The sequence below is a fragment of the Trachurus japonicus genome, chromosome 16 (genome assembly GCF_045865225.1).
Source record: "Trachurus japonicus isolate A0001 chromosome 16, Traja_1.0".
Taxonomy (NCBI): Eukaryota; Metazoa; Chordata; class Actinopteri; order Carangiformes; family Carangidae; genus Trachurus; species Trachurus japonicus.
Window position 1 is genome coordinate 28,790,213 of NC_140922.1, and position 21,156 is coordinate 28,811,368.

Genomic DNA, 21,156 nt, shown 5'->3' on the forward strand with positions numbered 1-21,156 from the left:
GACTCGTTCTTTGATCCGTCAGTTTCCTGATTTAGATCATTGTTCCACTTTTAGATCGACTTTATTTAGGAACATTCAGAGTTGATGCTGCTGTTTTTAGCAGAGGTATAGGCACACCTGTTCATTAGACACTCCTATATAAACGATTGTAAACCACATGCACATCTTGTGTTTTTGATATCCTGTCTGCCTCTGAGAAACCAAACATTAGAAACCCACTTAGAGAAGATACTGAACTGCAGTTAGATAATACTCGGAGTAAAATGGAAACTCACTGTAAGTTCTTATCAGACTGGACGTATCAGCAGCCTTTGATACACTGAACAATCCTGCTGTCTCTACTGACTGACATGGGTAGCCTATCTCAGGTGAAGCCCTTTCTAGGATTAGGTGCAACTGCCAAGACAAACATCCTTATCTCATCCTCTTTCCACCCGGAGTTCCACAAGGATCTATACTGGGACCCTTTGCAGACTCTTTGCAGTACACACCGTCTCCCTGGTCAAATTATCTGCTTACATTGTTTCTTGTGTCGCTTCTATGCGGACGACACCACACTGTGCCTGTTGTTCCCTCCAGACGACTCCACGGACTCGGTGCAGTGTCCACAGCTAAACCGTCCAGTGTCTTCATTGCAATATCAATATTGAAATCACTTCTTGAGCTTTGAGCCATAAACAAGGTCCAGAGAAACCCAGAGGTCATGTTTGATCAGTGGTTCTCTTTCTGTTGGACCTCCCTGAACGCACAGTGACACTTTCACAGATTAGATGGTCCTCAATCGGCCTAAAGGGTTTCAATGATCTGCTGCTTATTAATCTACCAAATCTACCCAAGTCATTCATTAGTGTCTTTTGAAACTGGTATATCTACTCTAGCTCATACAGACTTCTCATAACTTCTCATAACCTCAAGAAAACATCTTTCTGTTACCATGAGTCAATGTGAGTCCAGTTTGTTCAGACTCAATCTTCAAGGATCTCTTGAAGACCAGAGCATCTCCTACCGGGCCTGAAGTTAACTTTTCTGGCCACCAGCCACTGTGGCAGGTAGATTTTGAAATCCACCTTCCACAGTGGCTTTTTGCCAGCCAAAATATTTTGTAGGCTACCTAAAATAAAGGTGAACGACACAGAAAATGCATAAGCATGGTACTGCAACTTGCCATCCACGCCAATTGTCCACTTTGTGTTAAAACATCTTCTTTTACTTTCCCCCTTGAATTATACTCGTCATCCTTTTGTTGGCCCGATGTTATAACCGGCCTCTTCACCCCAGCAATATGGCGCCACATTTTGGGCTTAATATCCAAGAAAATGTTGGACTTGCTTGAGTTAAAATAACAACACATGTAGCTGATCTCCTCTCTTAACACATCTAGTACCTTCACAGCACTCTTTGCCGTGAAGTTTCAATGCACCTCTTTACTGTATATATAATAGATGTAGCATAAAGTACTAAGACCAAGGTCTCCTACGGTACTGAAGCTTCAGTGACGTCTATCATGCATCCAGCATGTAAATCAGTGATCATTAACTGGCGGCCCGAATCCGGCCTGCCAAACCTTCCAATCCGGCCCGCTGACTATTATTAACTGAGTTACATGTATTTTATTTCTTGGCGTCTGTTTGTGTGCACCTGTGAGTCAACGCACTGAAACATGGAAATGCCATGTCCAGCGTAAACATCATCAAATCACCATGCACAAAAGTTTGGGGAGCCGGCTGGACTGCAGGGTTTTCCCTGCCAGTAGCTGAAAGTCCAACAGTCAAGATGTTGAGAGTTTTCATTTTATATCATACAAAACACCAAAGATGTGCATAAATGAAAATTATGTGCTTACATGCTAAATAAGATATAAATAAATAAACTAAATTATTAGGCAAAAATGTGAATTTAATTTCAATCTAGGCCAATTTGAATGTCCGGCCCCCAAGGTGTGTAATTAATCTGATGTAAATGTTCACCTGTCTGTCTCTGTGTCTTTCAGGTGGGTTTCTGATCCCATATATGATCATGCTGGTTCTGGAGGGCGTGCCCTTGTTCTACATGGAGCTCGCCATCGGTCAGAAGATGCGTCTCGGCAGCATCGGAGCGTGGACCGCCATCAGCCCGTATCTGGGAGGACTGGGTAAGTGACGGTGATGAAGGATCCTGCTGTTACCCGATAATGAAGTGATTTTGTTCCAATTATTTGCAGCTGCTGATCATTGAATTGCTGCTGCACATGAAAATGTTGGACTGCATTGTGGGTTTTGAGGTATATTAATAAGTACTCGTGAACTTGTTTTTGATTTTTTTCTTTTTTTTTTGTATAACTTTCTCCTTTTAGGTCTTGCTAGTGTTGTGACTTCCCTGTATCTGTGTCTCTATTACAACGTCATCAATGCATGGAGTTTCTGGTACCTCTTTCATTCATTTCAAGTGAGCTGCTGATTAACAACTAACAATTTGTTCACTGACAGATTCTGTTTCCCCGTTGCTCCGCACAGTCGCAATAACACAACCACGCTGCTCTTGTCTCTTTCCCTCCGTGTCCCACCAGCCTGTCCTGCCCTGGGCCGAGTGTCCCCTCAACGCCAACCGGACGGGGCCCCTCGAGGAGTGTGAGAGGGCCACGCCCACGCAGTACTTCTTCTTCAGGGAGACGCTCGACATCGCTCCTTCTATTGAAGTGAACGGCGGGCTTCACACCGGCCAGGCCCTGTGCCTGCTGCTCGCCTGGATCATCACCTACCTGTTCATCAGCCGGGGGGTGAAGTCCACGGGAAAGGTAACTTCATCATCAAACATCAAATAATAATAATAATACCACCATACTATAATCAGTCCTTCCAGAAAAATGTGGAGTTTTTTGTGATCGTTGCGGGCAAAAATCCTTGATTATGCAGCACGTTTCCTTAAAAATTGCGATGGAATATGCAAGATATTTATGCAATTTTATGCGATGAACTTGCAGAATTTGCAAATATTGAGGGAACTTGCAAAAACTGCAGTTTTGATGAAGAAAAAAAAGTGATTCCCCCAACACTCACTATACTCCCTTAATGTAAAGAGTCATTTATTTCTAATGACTTCCTATGATAAGCAAGCATCCTACATCACAGCTGGGATTATTTAAGTTCTCATCTTGTTTTATTTCAGACCTTAATAAACACATGGCTCAAACTTACAAAACGATGATGAGTCAAACAAGTTTCGTACTTTTATAAAAAGAAAACGCTACAACTTCTATAAAAATGAATAAATTAAACAATAAAATTAAATGTGTGCTTTCTGTTTTACACAGGTAGCTATACAAAACAGACTTCTGTTAGAATAAGTGCTTCCAATGCACAAAGTGCAATCTCTTACTGTAACGTAAATTTACATTACAACTGTAAGGTGTTTGAAACTAGTATGATTTAACCAACTGGTAACAAAAAAGTGCATCTTCAAACTGTAAAGTTGCATCAACTCCTGAATGAAACTTCAACTGTCGACTGAGAAAATGAAAACTATAATTGCGTAGCCTCTAACACCGGCCAATCATTCACCATCCTCATCCTCCATCCCCCCTCCCTCAACACCCATCTCCTCCCTCTCCTCCCTCTCCTTTTGCGCTTATTTTTGTTGGCAAATGAGACTGATTTGCAGACGTCATCATTTGCAGCTTTCCGATGTCGTCAATACATAACGTTCCCAAGGCAACAGGAGGAAAATGGCTGCTCTTGTGTGAAGTATAAACATTTTTCAACTTTCTGCAAAGATATTGACTTTTTGCAACAAAAATGCGGGTGTTATGAAATCAAGCAATTTTGCATTTTGCGCGGAAATTGGCGATTTATCGGCTGATTATGCGTTGAATTATGCGATCGCCTAATCGTATTTTTCTGGAGGGACTGTATAATAATAACGCTACTGTACCAGGTGATGAAATCTCACAATGACAACAATAACTTTCTACCCGTCCACTCCCTTGTTGAACTTTGACCCCGGCTGCTGTGTGGCTATCTGCAGGTGGTGTACTTCACCGCCACCTTCCCCTACCTGGTCCTCTTTATCTACCTGATCCGGGGCGTCACTCTGCACGGGGCCATGAACGGTGTCAAATACATGTTCACACCCAAGGTGAGGTCGCGTTGAGGTTTTATACACACACAAATACACACACACAGTTTTACAGAGCTTAAAGGGATAGTAGCCCTGCCCAGAGATTTACAACATACATTGTTGTGAATGGACCCAAAGAAACGGCCTATTTTTGCGGCCTAAAAGAGGTTTTACCTGAAAAAAAAATACACAGTTCCATTGTTCACTATAATATAATTTTTTCCAGCCCTTCAAAGTGCAGGAAAAACGCAGTTTTTATTTGGACCTAACCAACTCACGTATCCCTCCGCCCAGGGTTAGCGCCCGCCGATCAGCAGTTGGTTAGGTCCAAATAAAAACTGTGTTTTTCCTGCACTTTGAAGGGCTAGAAAAAATTATATTATAGTGAACAATGGAACTGTGTATTTTTTTTTCAGGTAAAACCTCTTTTAGGCCGTGAAAATAGGCCGTTTCTTTGGGTCCATTCACAACACTGTATGTTGTAAATCTCTGGGCAGGGCTATTATGGGCTGGCGTTGCTAACGGGAGGAGTGCAGAGAGTCTTCTACTGCAATTAAAGTACTTAGGGGCTATTTGTAGATCATACAACCCCACTTTAAAAAAATGATACTATCCCTTTAATATGCCATGTTTGTGTGTGTGTGTGTGTGTGTGGATAATACACTACATGTGTGTCTTCAGATGGAGCAGCTCGCCAACCCGAACACGTGGATCAACGCGGCCACGCAGATCTTCTTCTCTCTGGGTCTGGGCTTCGGCTCGCTCATCGCCTTCGCCAGCTACAACCAGTACAACAACAACTTTGAGCGTCAGGCCATCGTCGTCTCGCTCATCAACAGCGGCACCTCCGTCTTCGCCAGCATCGTCACCTTCTCCATCTACGGCTTCAAGGCCACCGTCAACTTTGAGGACTGCCTGGAGAGGTGTGTGTTCATGCTACACTCTGTTAACACTACACACAGCAGGGCCGTTGCTAGGAATTCTGGGCCCCCTTAAAGAATACTAAAGTGGGCCCCTCCCCCTAACTTTTCCAGTTTTTTTTTTAGACTACATATGTGTTATCGTTTTTTATTTAGCCTACTTTGTTTTGATGCTAGTGCAGCATTACACTGCAAAAACTCAAGTATCTTACCAAGAATATTTGTCTTATTTCTAGTCAAAATGTAATTTCTAGTGAAAACAAATCTCATTATACTTAAAATAAGACTCATCATATTAAAAGTAGCTTGTTTTTAGACACTTTTTACTTCTTTCAAGCATATTTTCACTTGGAATAAGTAGAAAAAATCTGATAGTGGAACAAGTTTTTCTTCCTTATTACAAGCACAAAAAACTTGCTTTCACTGGCAGATGTTTCTACTTATTTCAAGTGAAATTTTGTTTGAAACAAGTGAAAATGATGTAAAAACAAGTTCATTTTAAGGTTATGAGTCTTATTTTAAGTGGAAAGAGATTAGCTTTGAATAGAAATGAGACATTTGGACAAGAAATAAGACAAATATTCTTGGAAAGATGTTGAGTTTTTACAGTGTACTATGAGTATTAGTCAGGGTCTTACGCAGAATAATTCAGACATACAAAGATTAGACTACTAGCAAACTCATTTATTTATTGTTCAGTCTATTTTTTTTACTTGTTTATACACGTTAGTCTGTGTGCTGTTGTGTCCTTTTGTTCTATTTTTATTCTCTGCACTGCACTGGTTTCCTCTTGATCCCTGCAGGTTTTACTGACTTCAGTTCCTCTCGGGGCGTTTTAGTATTTTATTATTATTTTATCTTTATCTCGGTGGCAATAAAAGCCACTGAAGGGCAGTAGCAGGGAGTGGCAGCAGCCGATGGAAAACACTGTTGATCTGTGTGTTGTTTTTACTTCTTCTCGCTGCTTCACTGTTTGTATCATTTTAGATTTAAAGTTAATGAGGAAGGTTTTCTTTGGTGAGGAGGGGGATGAGGAGTGTTGGCGGTGAGGTGCTGGACTATGGGAGCTAGAAGTCAACCGATCAATCGGTTTGGTAGATTGATTTACATTTGATGAATTATAGTAAATTCGCAGTAGTATCGGCTCTGACGGTAGCTGATGTCGGGCTACATCATCCTATTGCACCATAGACGTGTAAAACCTTTGTGTACCTTTGTGTTTGAGTTAATTTCTAATTAAATGAATGTTAACTTTGTATAAGGCGACTTAATTCACAAACTACAAGCTTGATAAAGTTGTTTATTGTGCTGCTGCATGACTGAGGTTCTTTGTGGTCCAGTTTTTACTTTAAGTTTGCAGTTAAATGAGCCTGATATCTTTCATTTTAATTTTATTAAAGGGACAACGAGGAGTTTTGGAAAAGCGAAGCGTTTAAACACTACATTTATGAGCCTCCGCGCGCACCGTATATTTCTTTGACCGGCGCAAGACAGACTCATGTTTTCATTCATCAAGAATTAAAGTCAGAGGTTCGAAGACGATCACATACCGTCGTAGTTCCGACCATAAACAGCGATTCGGTGGCGTTATTCTCATGACTCGCTGCAAAACTGAAAGTAAAGAAACGCTGGTCGGCTCAACTCAACTCAACTCAACTCAACTTTATTTATAGAGCCAACCACACCAAACAACCACAGCTGAAACAAAGTGCTGTACATAATGCAACAGAAGAATAAATATAACATAATAATTGTTTATTGCTTTTAAAACAATTTAAAAGCAATAAAACAATTTAGAATTTAAATAAAACAATTACAATAAAAAACATTAAAAACAATAAATAGAACAAACCATAAAACACTAAAACAGAGGTAGAGTCTCATGCTGAGTTGAACGCCAAAGAATAAAAGTGGGTTTTAAGACTAGTTTTAAGACCAGCATTTCCGCCACCACTAATAATAACAAAATAACGATAGAGACAAAACGATATATTTATCGAAAATGGGTCCATTAACAAGTGTGGGTAGCGTAGATTCATCCACATTAACGTGAGACTTTTTTATAACCGAATAGAAACTCCTCGATGTCCCTTTAAGTGAAGTTTGCTGTCAAGATATCTCTACATGATTGGTGCTCTAGATTTATTTTTGAGTCATTTTCATTTTTATTATTTTGTTCATTCATATTCACTCAAATCACTTAAACTAAAATCTAAGATTCTTCATTTTCAACAATGTAAATTTTTTTGTGGAGTATCAGCAAATTAATTGGCTTTTTTTTTTCCTGCACCAGACTATTGTTATTATACTGTATCAGCTTTTTAAAAAATATCACTTCCGATTGGCTTGGCTGATGCTATGATTTACAGATGTTTATGTTATGTGTAGGGACTACAGATGGAAATTAGCTGGGAGCTAAATCTGGTGCAACCATCTTTTCATTTTTTTTCCTTTAAATGATTAATGTAATTGCACATTGTCCCTTATTAAACTAATAAACTAAACAGATGTCCCCTAAATGCCTCACTTGCAGGCATTGTGTAGCTATGGCAATGGGTATTGTCATATTTTGCCAATATCAGGGGCCATTTTTCTCCATGGGGCCCCCTAACTGCTGCATGATTGATGTCACTGATCGATTCACTGTTGTAAAAGTTGAAATTGATGTCTACTGTACCTATTTAGATCAACAACTGGTTGTAGGTGATTAGGTATCAGGTCTGAGATCTTAAACCTTTGATATAACAGTCTTTCCTCTTCCCGTCCCAGGGTCCGCATCCTGCTGCTGAACACCTTCGACCTGCCCGAGGACACCATCACCATAGACACCGTCACCGACTGGGTGGTGAAGCTGAACACCACGTACCCGGAGCAGTTCGCCGGGATCGCCGGCAAACTGGACTCATGCAGCCTGGAGGAGGAACTGGACACGGTACGTTACACTGTTAGAGCAGCACAAACACTCACATCTACACACCCTAGGACGAGTTCTGAGCCGAATGATTGGTTAAGGTTGTTATTCTTAGCTGATGTGAGTTTGAACAGTTTTAACTTTAAAGGGATAGTTCAACATTTTGGCAAATTGGCCCATTGCCATAATCGCTATAGTCATAGCAGTAGGTTTGTTACCTTTAATTGTCGGTGTAAGCTGTTTTTAGAACGGAGGAGCGGAGCGGCGAGCTGCTCAGAGCTACGCTACGGAAGCTAATGGGATTTCTTGGTTTCTCTCATCAAACTCATCAAATACAACATCCCAAAACTCCAAAACGCTTTCGTGGACAAGTTGTGACCTGCACATTCACCACGCTATGAGATAATAATGGAACGTTACGAAACTGAGCCGTTTTTGAGGTAAATACAGGGTAAATACAGAGTCTGCTTGCTGAAAAACTGTCCCTGAACGCAACACGCATCAGCGGTTTTGCATGAATTTACCTCTAAAACAACTCTGTCTGGTAACGTTCTGTTATTATCTCATAGCGTGGTGAATGTGCAGGTCACAACTTGTCCACCAGAGCGTTTTGGAGTTGTTGGGTTGTGTATTTGATGAGTTTGATGAGGAAAACCAAGAAATCCCATTAGCCTCCGTAGCGTAGCTCTGAGCAGCTCACTGCTCTGCTCCGCCGTTCTAAAAATAGCTTACACCGACAATTAAAGGTAACAAACCTACTGCTATGACTATAGGGGTTATGGCAATGGGCCAATTTGCCAAAATGTTGAACTATCCCTTTAACGGGTCATGTGACTTTTCCAGCTGTTGTATTAACCTTTCAGCTGCTGGATCTGTGTATAAGAAGCGTCCATTGTCACAGCGAGTGGCCAGACGCTGGAACAAAGGATGTTGTTGTTGAGGCTCAGTGACAGAGTGTGAGCTCTGTCTGGATGCACATCCGTGTTTGGTGCATCGTATTTCTTTTGTTCAGTTCAGATTCAGAATATTTTATTTGACGGATCAGATGCTGTCAAAGATGAGTTGTTGTAGGAATGACTGAAAAAGGTGGTTTATTTTGTGTAGACTGTAGATTTTGCGCAGTTACAGAAAAGACAAGGTCTAGATGACATGGCTGTGATAATACTGGAGATCTGTTGTGTGTATGTCAGTATCTAAAGGAGCTATCTGTCAGTTTTACAGTTGCTACTTAGCTGAGCAGAAGCAGCATTAGCAGCAATTAAGTAATTACAGCAGAAGCTGGATGAATCACAAATATTTAAATTAGGGATAGACCGATATGTTTTTTTCAGGGCCGATACCGATACCAATTATTATATTCATTTGCACTAAAAAATGAAAATTTTGGTGTCAAAAACACACCTGGGACTAACCACAGTATAGCCTGCTGTTTGTTTGCTTTTGGTAGATTGTGAAAATCTGTGATAAAAAGACCTGAAATTTCTGGAGAATAACACAGATCTTTGTTCAGTGGGCAGGACATTGTTACACACTTGAGTGGTGACTTAAGGCAGAGAGACAACTCCATCAGAGCCAAAGGAATCTGTTTTAAAAAAAATGGCTGATACCGATTATCATAAAAATGCCAAATATCGGCCAATTTTATCAGCCTTGCCGATAATCGGTCAATCCCTAATTTAAATGTATCTTACAGTACTAGATGAGTGTTCCCTTACGCAGACGATGTGTTATTATTGACAGACATTTAGGAAAACTTTAAGTATTCAGTTCATCTGTCCTGTTTGTATACAGATGGTTTTCACCCATTCACATCAACATAAGTAATATTAAAGGTACAATATGCATGTTTTGAGATTGCTGCATAGCTAACGTTAGCATTAGCGGCTGTTTACATTCAAAGTCTTTATTCAGCAACAGCTGTAACCTGGACCTTGAAAGCAAACACCAATGTTAACTAATTTCCGTCCTATTTGTACCTATAATAGTTTTAATATGCCCTCCAAGCAGCTACATCGATGATGGACAGTGGGTCAGTTTCAGAGAGTAAAACTGTCTGGTTAGCGTGTTAACTTCAGTAGAAGAGAGAGAGACATTATAAGAAATAGAAGCAAAACGAGACAGCTGTTTCTGACAAGACGAGTTAAATTGAATAGTTAAAGGTTTAATTACTATATGTGAATAGCAGTGCATCGTCTGCATAAAAAAACAGAGGAAAGATCATCCGGTAATTTTCAGATCATATAAATATTTGTGATTGGTGCACATCTGTTCCTTTAATCTCACAGTATCAACATCTGTGTAGTGATGTGAAGAAGACTCCATATGGACAGAATAGTCTTGAATATTGTGAGAACAGAAAAGGAAGAAGAACGAGTCCCGGTTAGACATACGTATGCTGGACTTATCACGGGTCAAAAGCCCAGTCCAGTCTCCAGTCATTTCATTTCATTTCATTTATTAGTTTATTTCATAGGGACAGTGCACCACTAATCAACAGAGTTAAAAGAAAAACTGTAAGTGGGCCAGAGTTATAGCCAACAAGGCTAGTTTTCGTCCGTTGTCCCTGGCCACAAGTACTTTCAAAACACAACTTACATAACAATCTACCTAGTAAAAGCTCATAATAACAAGTAAAACAAGTAAGAAGTCTGACATACAGCATAACAAAAGCTCATGGCATGCAGACGTAACATGCAGACAGGGAGAAGAAGAGCGAGAGAAAGCGAAGGAGAAGAAAGTACAGCTAGAAACACATGCAAGTAGCACACAGAGTCATGTGACCTGTGTTGTGTGTTGTGTGTTGTTTAGGCGGTGGAGGGGACGGGCCTGGCCTTCATCGTGTACAGCGAGGCCATTAAGAACATGCCGCTGTCCCAGCTGTGGTCGGTGCTGTACTTCTTCATGCTGCTGATGCTGGGGATGGGCAGCATGCTGGGAAACGTCACCGCCATCATCACCCCGCTGCGAGACTTCAAGATCATGTCGGGTATCAGCAACGAGATGTTCAACGGTGAGACGATCCCCGGTGGTGTCTTCGTCATGTTTCTGTGTTTACATTTACCGATTGTAAGATTTATTTTGTCCAGCATTACTGTGACCAATCAGAGGATGAATTGTCCCAAACTGCCAAGAGTAAAGAAAAAAAAAAGTTAATGTACTTGTTATTTTGTTTATTATTTAGTTTAAAATGTCTTATATTAATACACAAATGTTTAATAATCATTTATTGAAACACAGAAACTTGTTCTTTTATTCAATATTTAACAATTTAGTACAAAATTTATATTCAATATTATGTACATAATAATAGTAAAATGTAGATATTTCATATGCATGTTAAAAATGATTACATTTACACATGTATTTATTATTTAAAAAAGAAAAAATTAAAAGAAATTGGAAAAAAAATATATGCTGAAAAATTAAGAGCTAAATATATTACCCTTTATTCTTATATCAATCAAATAAAGGTTAAATAAAATTAAAAAAATTCAATATTATGTACATAATAATAGTAAATGTAGATATTTCATATGCGTGTTAAAAATGATTACATTTACACATTTATTTATTATTTTAAAAAGAAAAAATTAAAAGAAATTGGAAAAAAATATATAATATATAATAAAATATATTACCCTTTATTCTTATGTCAATCAGTATCGCTCTATATGTATGTATGTATGAAATTAATGTTTATAGCTTTTCAATATTTATTCATTTAAATTTAAATGAGATGATTTTACCCAATGGCTTATTCTTTTATTTGATTTTATATTAAGATGATTCTATATTTAATAAACTAAAAATATACTAATTAAAATGTTTATTACAGATTTTTTTTTCTCTTCTTTTCCCTTTTTAGTGTTTACTTGAACTTAATTCATCTGTACTAGTTCTCTTCTTTTGTCTCGCTTTCTTTTCTCACCTCTTTTCGTTTATTTATTTATTTAGTGTTGTTATCATTACTACTACTTTTATTTTTACTACCAACATCTTCCCTGTTTTTTTTCTTTTTTTTTCCTTTCTTTCTTTTTTAAATTTTATTATTTCTATACCTTGCACAAGGTATGTGATTATTATTTCTTGACTGTGCTTCAATTATTTGTTATATCAAGGTGAGGTCATGTTATAAGCCTTTCGGGTTTCAGACCTCACCTGCACATTTCTTTTTCATATCTTTCTTATAAGTAAATGTTTTGTTTTATTTTTTATGTGCAAATAAATAAAGTCTAAAAAAAAAAAAGTCTTTAATACACATATCAGTTGTGTTTATATCTCCACTTTTTTTGTTCCACCTGCAGCCATCGTGTGTCTGTTCTGTCTGCTGCTCGGCCTCGGCTTCACGACGCCGTCGGGAAACTACTGGTTCATCATGTTCAACGACTACGGCGCCACGTTCTCGCTGCTCTTCATCGTCCTCATCGAGGTCATCGCCGTCAGCTACATCTACGGCATCCGGAGGTTCGCGTCTTGACTCACTCACATGTTTCACAGCTGAAATGTTAAAGGGATAGTTCACCCAAAATTCAAATTTCACTCATTATCTACTCACCCTCATGTCGACTAAGAGCTGTGAGAAGTTTCAGAGTCCTCCGTGCCTTCTCTGAGTTACAGGGGGGTCCGTGCAGCAGTATTTATCCATATAATGGTTGTGAATGGATACCAACTTTCTTTGTCCAAAAAGACACACCTAAAAACATCCAAATACCTCCATGCTGCTCATATGTAATGTCCCTCTTGAAGCCCCGACATGAGAAATTTTAAATTTTGGGTGAACTATCCCTTTAAAGGTTTATAATAATAAACTCATCACCGTCTCTTATTCTGAAACGCAGGTTTGAAAAAGACATCGAGGACATGATCGGACATCGACCCAACTGGTACTTTAAGATCATGTGGGCCGTCACCAGTCCGGTTCTTCTCATCGCGCTCTTCATCTTCTACATCGTCAAGTACATCCAGGGGGGCACGCCCACCTACCAGGCCTGGAACCAAGAGCTGGTGAGCTGCGCTTTGATTGATTGATTGATTGATTGATTTTCACACACGCACACATCAACTGGAAGAATCTTACAAGCACATTTCATTAGCTACAGTGTGTGAAAACGGGGTCACCCCAAGGAAGCTACTTAAAGGGACAACGAGGAGTTTTGGAAAAGCGAAGCGTTTTCACACTACATTTATGAGCCTCCGCGCGCACCGTACATTTCTTTGACCAGCGCAAGACAGACTCATGTTTTCATTCATCAATAATTAAAGTCAGAGGTCCGAAGACGATCACATACCGTCGTAGTTCCGACCATAAACGGCGATTCGGCGGCGTTATTCTCATGACTCGCCGCAAAACCGAAAGTAAAGAAACGCTGGTCGGCTCGACCAGCATTTCCGCCACCACTAATAATAACAAAATAACGATAGAGACAAAACGATATATTTATCGAAAATGGGCCCATTAACATGTGTGGGTAGCGGAGATTCATCCACATTAACGTGAGACTTTTTTATAACCAAATAGAAACTCCTCGTTGTCCCTTTAAAGCTTATAGGAGGGGGCCCACAGACACACTTACACAACAGACATTGAGTACAGTAACACAATAACACATTAGGGGACAAACACACAACAGACATTAAATACAACAGGACACTAGGACAGACATACAACAGACATTACTAGCTTTCAAATGCAACTTTGTGTGTGAAAGGAAAGCAACAACAAAAGTAAAATGAAAAAGAAAAAGCTTGGGGCTGTCTCGGTGCCGGTGGTCACCTGAGGTCACCTGAGGTCACCTGGGCAGAGTCAGCCCAGTCCCTGTCATGTTGTGTTTAGGTCAGAGTCTGTCAGAAAAAGCTTCAGGTTATTTATGTTTTACAGAAACATGACATTGACATACAGTAGATCAGGCCCAAAAAACTCCAGCTAATCCATCTTTATTTATGAAGAACTCTAAAAACTCTAAAACAACAGTTGGATGTAACAGCTCACATGAGGCATAAAATTACATATAAAATACAAATAATGATAAATTAAAAGGTATAAAACATGAGAAAAAATAATAACAGCACATCAGAGTACAGCCATTTAACTGTATTTATGGATCGATCCGAGCTTCATTTAAGCCTGACAAGTTGTTATTATTATTAAAGTTTCTGAGTTGTTTGAGTGACAGAAATCTGTTCAGGTTCATTTTAAATAACGTGTAACACAGTGGCAAAGTATTATGTAACAAAAGCATGTTTTTTTTATTATTATTTATTAGTTTATTTGAAAAGGGACAGTGTACAATAATAAAACATCGTAAAAACAAATGTAAATGTACCCGAGTTAGCTAAGAGACTAATTTTGTAATGCATTAAAACACTTTAAGAACAAGAATTAACTTTGGAAAGTCAAGACAAGAAAGACAAGTTTATCCGCATAGTTTAAAATATAAAACAAAATAAAGTATCCAAATGTAGTATCCAAAACAAAGTAGCATAAGTAGTGCAAATGTTCTTACTTTAAAAAATATATATATATAATATAATAATTGCATCCAAAATGATAGTGAAGGCTCCCAACTCCCTAAAGGATGAACTGATAGGACTTTGATGGTCGAACGTCAAAGGTCACCCTGAGAATTATTCACTAATTAAGACACAATTTAACCCAAATATCTAACATGAAGAAGTGATGACAGTTTATATTTTAAAAGGTCAACGTTCAGCTCAGACTTCATAATGTCCTGTGTGTGTGTGAGAATCAGGCGACCGTGACGACACTTCCTGCACCTGGTGTCACTCACAGCTATTACATAACTGTAATTATTCTAATTATATAACAGCAGTGTTTTTCTCAGGTGAACATCTCCACAGGTCTGGTGGTCGTAGGAGATACTAAAACCTTCTATTGTTACATTTTCTGACATTTATCCATTAAAACGTAGATTTTAATTAAGTATATGTTGAAAGAAAATACAAAATTAAAACATAAATTGGCTCATAAAGCACAGTCAGGTGATTGATCCTGTGGTTTTGGTTCAGATTGAACCGATCGGACCTTTATAGTAAAGGTGTAGGTCTCCGTGTGTGGATCAGCTGACGGGGTCTCTGAGAGGCCGTGGTCTTAACACCCAAACACAAAGGTCACTTATGAGTCTCCAACAACGTAAAGAGCTGCGGGGGGCAAAGAGCATTAGGTCAGTGTGAACGTTACACAACAGCTCGGCTCGGCGATCACACGCTGATACACAACACAACTGGCCCACATTCACTCCTGCTGCACACCTGCTGTTCACCTGTTTACTGTGTGGTGGTGGTGGTGGAGCAGGTGTCTCTACTGTGTCGGACCTGAGATAAACTGATCCTGGTTCATCAGATACACAATCCAACAACTCCAAAATGCTCTGGTGGACAAGTTGTGACCTGCACATTCACCACGCTATGAGATAATAACACAACGTTACCAGACAGAGTTGTTTTAGAGGTAAATTCATGCAAAACCGCTGATGCACGTTCCCCTCGGGAGCAGTTTTTCATCAAGGAGTCTCTGTATTTACCTCTAAAACAACTCTGTCTGGTAACGTTGTGTTATTATCTCATAGCGTGGTGAATGTGCAGGTCACAACTTGTCCACCACAGCGTTGTGGAGTTGTTGGATTGTGTATTTGATGAGTTTGATGAGGGAAACCAAGAAATCCCATTAGCCTCCGTAGCGTAGCTCTGAGCAGCTCACGGCTCTGCTCCGCCGTTCTAAAAATAGCTTACACCGACAATTAAAGGTAACAAACCTACTGCTATGACTATAGGGATTATGGCAATGGGCCAATTTGCCAAAATGTTTAACTATTCCTTCTAAGGGGTTTCAGTTGTTGTCATCATTATGCTCTATAAACCATAGAATAGAAGCATCAATAGAAGATTTAGGTAAAAACAAGCTCGGCCTGTTTCACTGTCAATGTCACACAATCATCATCCTTCACAGACGAAGCTATTTACAAAGGATCTGGACCTCAAAAATGGAAAATAAACTGGATTTATCTATTGTACATTCAAAGGAAAAGCTTGGGTTTGAGTAGCAGAAGGCATGATGGGATAATACGTATAAGTATACGTATAAGTTCTCAGGAAATACAGTGACAGAAATGCACTGCTGTAATTGTTGCAAAAGGTGAACATACCAAATATTAAAGTTAAAAACAGTTATAGACTTACTTCATCTGACTGTGCTCAGAGCAAACATCTGCATATTACATTAAAATTATGAAATAACATCATGTTTTGGAGACAGCTGTTTTAATAATTTGTGACCACTACCACTGTATTTGTTGATGTTTTAATTTCTCCAAATCTTCAGGCAGATTCTGCGTGTATTTCTTAAAGTCTTAAAGGTTTTTTTTTTTCGTTTTTTCTCCTCAGGGGAAGACCGAGGTGACGGAGTACCCCGTCTTCGGTCAGGTCTTCATCGCGCTCCTGCTGGTGTCGTCGGTCAGCTGCGTCCCCCTGGCGGCGCTGTACGCCTTCTGCACGAAGAGGAAAAGCGGGAATCCTACAAAGTGGGACCAAAGCGTCAGCACGGTCTCTGCTTAGTGACATTTTTAAAAACTCCATCCCAGCGAATGTATTATTATTCAATCATGTCTCAGTATTAAACTCAGACTTTAATCACCTTTAGACCGGTTTCATCGACCCCCCGGGACGACGTCGTTGTTAGTGTAGATACAGTTTGTGTAGCTGTAACTCAGCTAGTTTACTAAATGTCATAATATGATGAATGTATGTAGATATGTAGACTTATACTGTATGTTTGTTATTTTTCTTATCTTATACTCATATAAAATGTTGTTTTTGTCATGTTAGGCCCTTTTTTTTTTGTTTTTTTTTAGTCCAGTTGGTTTGTAGAGACTGTGAAGGTCCAGGTCTTCACCAGCAGCAGCAGCAGCAACATCTGGATTCTTGTATCAGGACAGTTTACAGAACCAGAACCAAAAAACAAAAACCCTGAAGAGCTGCAGATGTTGTGTATGATGATGATAATAGTAATAATAATAATAATAATAATAATAATAATAATGATGATGATGATGATAGGTTGTGTGAAGTTTGTTCTCTTTGTAAGAAGGTTGTACAAATTACCTGTTTTTTCCTACATATGAAGTATTTTTTGATAACTAGTTTTGTACCTGTTTTAAATGCTGGCGTCTGCTCTCCAGCCCTCTGTGAGAGAGTTCAACATCAGGTGTGTGCGTGTGCGTGTGTCTGCGCATGTGTGTGTACGTGTGTGTGTGTGTGTGTGTGTGTGTGTGTGTGTGTGTGTGTGTGTGTGTGTGTGTGTGTGTGTGTGTGTGTGTGTGTGTGTGTGTGTGTGTGTGTGTGTGTGTGTGTGTGTGTGTGTGTGAACCAGTGGTGGAGCTACTGAGCCAAATATAAGTGTAATATTTTGCTTTGTACGACCTCTAACCTGTAAACTGTAAATACTGTAGATATATATGTGTGTGTGTGTGTGTGTGTGTGTGTGTGTGTGTGTGTGTGTGTGTGTGTGTGTGTGTGTGGGTGCGTGTGTGTGTGTGTGGTGTCCAATGACCTAACATAACAATCAACTAATGTGACTTTTTTTTGTGCCATTGTTTTAAACAAAGTGTTAGTTTCTCCCACAGACAATGAACTGCCATTAAAAAAAAATAATCTTTAACATAAAAACATCTGGTGATGAGTCGTCATCTCTCTGCACCACATCTGGAGAAGACACGTTTTCTGTTGAAGATACAGATGTTTGATGATGATGATTGGTTATTTGTGTCCACCTGATATCAAAAGACAGTCTGAGAAGAGGTCAAAGGAACATCTGGAGGAACATCAGAGTGTTTTTCTGACTGTAGTGAAACTCCTCGGTGTCCTGGTGCAGGTCTGACGGCTTTGACCTGTGGTAACCCCCCTACCCCCCTACCCCCCATCCCACCCCTCCTCCTGCTCACTGAGGATAATCTGAAGTGGCATTTTAAGCTTCTTGTTGTTTTTGTTGTTTTTTTATTTTCTGCGTCATCTGACCAACGTCACAGCAAAGACTCCACAAAAACAAAACAGGACAAGAAATAACAGCACGGTGATTTAAAGCAGAAGTAAGCAGAATGTTTGTGTTAATATAAGTCTTAAATAGTTATATCTTCCGACAGCAATCACTTTCATAGAGTGTTTGGACCGAAACACGGGTCTGTCAGTCACTCTGCTCTGCTCTGAGCCGAGGAGAATACATTTCTCGTATCCTACAGTTTTTATCCAATGAGGAGAGAGAACGGCATGCAGGGCTGTGTGTGCAGCCAAGGAACGCCGTGAATGTGGCGACGTAGGGAGGAGGACTGTTATGGTGCGTTCAAGGCAACCCGTAACTCGTGTTTTTCCGACCTGTGAAGTCGTACCAGTTCGATCTGGTACAACTTCACAGGTCGGAAGTTACGAGTGGCCGTTATAGTGACTTTCACCGGTAAAACAGGTCGGAAAAACACGAGTTACGGGTTGCCTGGAACTACGAAGTCGTAAGTCGTGACTTGAAGCTGTAAATTACGGTTTCAAAAACCTGCCTGGAACGCAGCATTAGCCAAAACGACCGGATCGCTTACTTCTGCTTTAAACACAGCTCTGACTCACCTGGAGTCAACAGGCAGAGCTCACTAATGTTCACTAATGGCTGAAGGACCGGAGTGTGAGGAGTCAGGCCGGGCATTGGTTACCATGGTAATATGGTAATATATGTACATTTAAGGTAAAACACATCCGTCATATATGTAAAAAATTAAACCAAGTAGAATTGGAGCAATTTCATATGGTGACATATGTCTAGGCTATTCTTTATATATCATTTATATAATTATTTACATAAATGTATGTATTTTTCAGAAATGTATAATATACTGTATGAAAACATTTATTGATGTCAACTTTTATATTTTTTATTCTTACTTGTGTCTTATTTAATAACACTATACTGTATATCTCACATACAAAGATAGAGGTATGTAAATAATGAAAGACAGACATGAAATGTATAAGAAAAACACATATAAGCAAATTTGAATATCATAAAGTGAAACAAAGGGTTAAATGATTGCATGTAGAGATTTTCCATACAAACAAATTTTACATTTACATTTTATCAACATATCACATCTTATATAAAATTCAGAAAACCTTTATTGTTCCCTATAAGAAGCAGTGGAAATTCTTCTTTGACGTGTGCATTAAAGAAACGTAGTAAGTTAAGATTATGTCTTCATAGATCCAGAGGACGTCCTGTTTGGCGGAGATACTTTTGAAAAGCACCCCGCGGACATTATAAGGGTAGATAATATTTAATCTATTTAGTTTTAGGACTTAAATATAAAGTCCAATGTCCTTGGAATTAAAGTGAGGTCATGTGAACTCAGATGTGCTTTGGCGCTGGTCATTTTACTGCCAAAATGGCGAATGGCCCGAACACTGGAAGTCACGTGGGGTCTGAAGCTCTATTAAAGTTATACAGCGCTGTATAAAGCTAAATATGGAGCTAACATAAAATTATTAATGACGAAAGAAAATGGAAATTAATCATATATCAGATGATGTGGGATTTGGCTGGCTACTGTGGAACAAGATATCCTGTTCTTATTTTTTTTTATCATTAGTACCAGCTGAGTGAAGCTGATAAGGCGGAGACAATAAAAAGTCTGACATGTGTCCGAAATCCCTTATGACTAGTCATCATGAGGGATTTCGGACACACTTTTTCATTTTGTAGTGCTATTTGAATATACAATAACGATTACTATACCCTACATAGTATCATTGGTTGCCTTGGGGACTCATTGCATAGACAGCAGTGTATGAGCTCTAACAATAATAAGACAAGACTATATATACATATTACATATGAATTGACTGTTCACTGCTGAGTTGAATAGAAACTGTTTTTGATGGAAATTTAATTCAGTTTAAAATGGATGACTACGGGAGTTTTGTGTGTGTAGATTAAGAAGAGATATGTTATGAAACAGTAACTACTATTATTGATTGACTGATTGCTACCACTATTAACATAATATTTTCAAATGAGATTTAAAATATTTAATCAATTTCCACTATCATATGTTTAAATGTAGTGCATGATTTTAATTTCTTTTCTTTCTTTGCATGTATTTCTGAACATTATTTTCAGAGATTTTTTCTTTATTATTATTCATTTAACCAGGTAAAACCCATTGAGATCGTGATCTCATTTTCAAGGGCGACCAGGCCAAGAAGGCAGCAGCACACATCGTCAGCAAACATCCATAAGATACAAATACATTACAATAAATAGGGCCAGAGATATAAGTGTCTCCATTTTGTTCTCATTCAACTTTAAAAAGTTTGCACAACTGAACTTATTTGTGGAAGCCAGTCAGGTGATAATGGAGAGTGGATGTATAGTTGTGTATCGTCTGCATAGTGACTGATGTTACCTAATAGGAGCATATAGAGGGATGTAAGTCATGTTTTCCAGATACACTATCCCTCAGAGCAACCAAAAAAGTTCTCTACCAGCAATGTAGGTCCATGTGGCAGTCCAAATATCATCCAAAAAACAATTTTTGCATTAATATCATTTTTTATAACCCTCGATTTCAGAAAAAATACACATGAAGTTCACAAATGTATGTTTTTTTTCTACCTCAGGTGAAGGTGCCTCAACTTTTGAAGGCTTTACTTTCTCCAGCACTGAGTGAGAGAGGTGAAAAAATACACATTACACTGTTATATGAACTGTTATAGTGTTTTATTGTTATATTATGTTACAGTTCCCATTATAAAACAGTAAATGAGGGAAACGCTTTTGTTGTTACTCTCCGATCAAGGCTGTTCAAAGTACCACCATCATTGCCACTGACAGTAATCTGATCAATACCAGAACTATTATTATCGTCTCATATCTGATATAACCTGATAAAGTGTGAGATTGACTCCAGTAGAAAGGAAAAAACTTGGCTCAGTGTTTCAGGAAGCTTGAGCAGAATCTTCTCATCATCCAAGGAGGAAATAAAACCCATTAGCTATAGAGTCATGTTCGTGTAGATAACCACTGAAACAATAAGCAACCAGGGACCATAAAAGGAAAAGGATTTGTTTTGTATTGTTGTCTTTTTTTTATAATTCTTTAATTAATAAGTTTCCATTTTCATTAGTTTTCTGTTAGTTAGTGCTCTCTTGCTTTGGTTGCTTTAGTCAAGCTACAGAGTTCCT

The 21,156-nt window shown here is 38.9% G+C and overlaps 1 protein-coding gene across 2 annotated transcripts in view; it reads left to right on the forward strand.

The window, feature by feature from the left end:
* Positions 1–21,156, forward strand: part of slc6a20 (solute carrier family 6 member 20) — a 132,300-nt gene that overhangs the window by 3,452 nt on the left and 107,692 nt on the right. Inside the window, exons 2-11 of one of the 2 annotated variants that reach the window (XM_085803005.1) lie at positions 1,991–2,131; positions 2,333–2,424; positions 2,546–2,773; positions 4,000–4,110; positions 4,774–5,015; positions 7,782–7,944; positions 10,732–10,933; positions 12,228–12,387; positions 12,762–12,927; positions 16,324–16,493. In XM_085803005.1, coding sequence (XP_085659131.1) covers positions 1,991–2,131; positions 2,333–2,424; positions 2,546–2,773; positions 4,000–4,110; positions 4,774–5,015; positions 7,782–7,944; positions 10,732–10,933; positions 12,228–12,387; positions 12,762–12,927; positions 16,324–16,493 — 1,675 coding nt within the window. Of the gene's footprint in view, positions 1–1,990; positions 2,132–2,332; positions 2,425–2,545; positions 2,774–3,999; positions 4,111–4,773; positions 5,016–7,781; positions 7,945–10,731; positions 10,934–12,227; positions 12,388–12,761; positions 12,928–16,323; positions 16,495–21,156 lie in introns of those variants that run through there. The other variant, XM_085803004.1, reaches the window with a different exon arrangement.